The sequence below is a fragment of the Cyprinus carpio genome, unplaced genomic scaffold (genome assembly GCF_018340385.1).
Source record: "Cyprinus carpio isolate SPL01 unplaced genomic scaffold, ASM1834038v1 S000006593, whole genome shotgun sequence".
Lineage (NCBI taxonomy): Eukaryota > Metazoa > Chordata > Actinopteri > Cypriniformes > Cyprinidae > Cyprinus > Cyprinus carpio.
The window spans coordinates 1164014-1166231 of record NW_024879242.1 but is presented as its reverse complement, the minus strand read 5'-3'; the positions used below and the strand labels follow the sequence as shown (position 1 = coordinate 1166231).

The window sequence follows — 2218 nt, the reverse complement described above, 5'->3', positions numbered from 1 at the left end:
AAATGAACTAGTATGTAAAAATTTTCAACAAACTTTCTGTGTTAGGAGGAATAACACTAAATGTTCTTATCTAGACAGGTGTGTGTTAAGAAATATCACAACACTTGTATTTTTAAGTCAGTTTATTGTATTTAAAGTTGAATGACTTCTACAGCTAAGTTGATTGTAAGCTACTTAAAGAGCAGGTCATACAGGTTTTTGAAAAATCTCTCTTTTTCAGTTTATAATGTAGCTATCCTTAAATGAAAACAATCTGCAGAGTTGTTAATCAAAAGAGTGCATGATAAATAAAGATATTGTCTCTCAAAAGAGAGAGTCGGTTCAGCTCTCTTCCAAAAGTGTCTGTGCAATCAGTCAAGCACCAGGCCTCGCTTTTTATCAAGTCTGATAAATAATATTTCCAGTGAAATATTTCATAAATCTTTGTCTGTTGAAAGAGATATCATATAACCCACTTGAGAATCATTCCACTGTCAGTAGTAAGTGTGTATAATCAATAGTTTATTTCAGTACACAGCAATAATAATAATAATAATAATAACACACAGACACACTGCTGTTAGTTCTTTAATATCAGTTTGGTGTGTCACAGCCTTTAGTGCCCACAGGAATACTACAAGAGGATACTACAAAATAATCCAGTTAGCATTGACATTATATCAGACACAAAATAACATACATTTAGGGCAATCTAGAAAAGTTGATCTATTTAATAAGTGTAAAAAAAAAAAATTCCAGGAGTCCTGATTGAATGACAAAGATGAAGGGAAAATCTAATGCTTATGACATGATACTTGTTTTTGACATCTGACTATATGCTATTGATTATTTGTGATTGTATTCACAGCTGGAAGATCTGCAGAAAGACAGAGATGCCATCTATCATTGAATAAAGAGGCAGTGAGGATCCAAGAAAACCCAACAACCAATCCAAAAAGATTTTGAGGATGTGCCTGACAATTAACCTCCATTGGTGAGTACCTTTTAACTCTCTCTTAGTGATCATATTCTGTCTGCAAATTATTATAATGGTTGAAGTTGTTAAATGGTGTTCGAGAGTTTTTGGTGACTGATTGTGTAGTCAAAGAGCCAGGATAATTTGTGTCGGTCGTGACCAACTGAAAGCCAGGAAGTATAGGGCTGGGTGATAAAACTATAAAAATAATAATTATTATTATAATATATATTATTCCTCTATAAATCGATAACGAGTTTGACACATGTTCGATATAATGTGTATGTGCCAAAAGTGGATCGAATTGTGATATATTATTAATATAGACATGTATTAAAGGAGTAATATAATTGCAGTATTTTTTGTGGTTTGTGCATTTATTTTATATGTTTTTTGAATGATTTTTTTAATGTATTTACATTGTTTGTTTTGAATAAGCTTTTTACCATGGTACTGGGGTGCTCTATGTGTGGTTTTAACTGTTTAACTGCTACTATGGAAGACCAATGGTTAATTGTAATAAAACTCAAACAGTCAGAATAATTACATTTCACATTATAAAAATTAGGTGAGATTGTTACAATTTTTACAGATGTTACTATTTTTGATAATGAACGTAAATCTGCATCCTCACTTAAGATACTATTACTGTCAACTCAAGCTACTGTCAAATCTGCATTTCTAAGAGACAAAAATGTAATATTATTGATATTGCAGTTTGCACTGCAAACTGTGATGAAGATATGCGTCATCAAAATCAGGCAACACAAACCTGTTTCATGATTTATATATTACTCATTAGAACATGCAAAAACTAAGAAATTAATTTTACGGTTGATATTTTGTTTATGTGAACATCTGTTACTGTAAAGTGTAAAGAATTCAAAAATGTGAAGTGTCTGTCATGTTTTTACATAAAGAGTTTAAATTAAACAATTAATGGTCTGGTTTCTACAACTTTCACTGAGGAGCAAAAATCTGCCTTTAAACTTGAAAGATATAACAATTTGAAATGTATTGTGATAATTATCAACATACACTGATATGAAAAATTTTATTGGGATATTTTTTGGCCATATTGTCCAACCCTAGCTAGAAGTTATTTTTTATTATTTTTATTTTTTTTTACTGTGGGTTGGAAACTCGGCTCTAGTGAGAAGCACAGCAGGTCTGTAACTGAGCTCTGTGGATTGTGTAACTGTTGGCCTCAATCAGAGTGAGAATAATAATTGGTTTTAATAAAAAAAAAAAAAAAAAAAAAAA

At 30.9% G+C, this 2218-nt stretch overlaps 1 protein-coding gene across 2 annotated transcripts in view; it reads left to right on the top strand.

The window, feature by feature from the left end:
* The first annotated feature begins 321 nt into the window (after positions 1–321).
* Positions 322–2218, top strand: part of LOC109066904 — a 7901-nt gene continuing 6004 nt past the window's right edge. Inside the window, exon 1 of one of the 2 annotated variants that reach the window (XM_042754808.1) lies at positions 322–973. In XM_042754808.1, the coding sequence (XP_042610742.1) occupies positions 948–973 (26 nt within the window). In that variant the 5' untranslated portion in view covers positions 322–947. The remainder of the gene's footprint in view (positions 974–2218) is intronic. The other variant, XM_042754807.1, reaches the window with a different exon arrangement.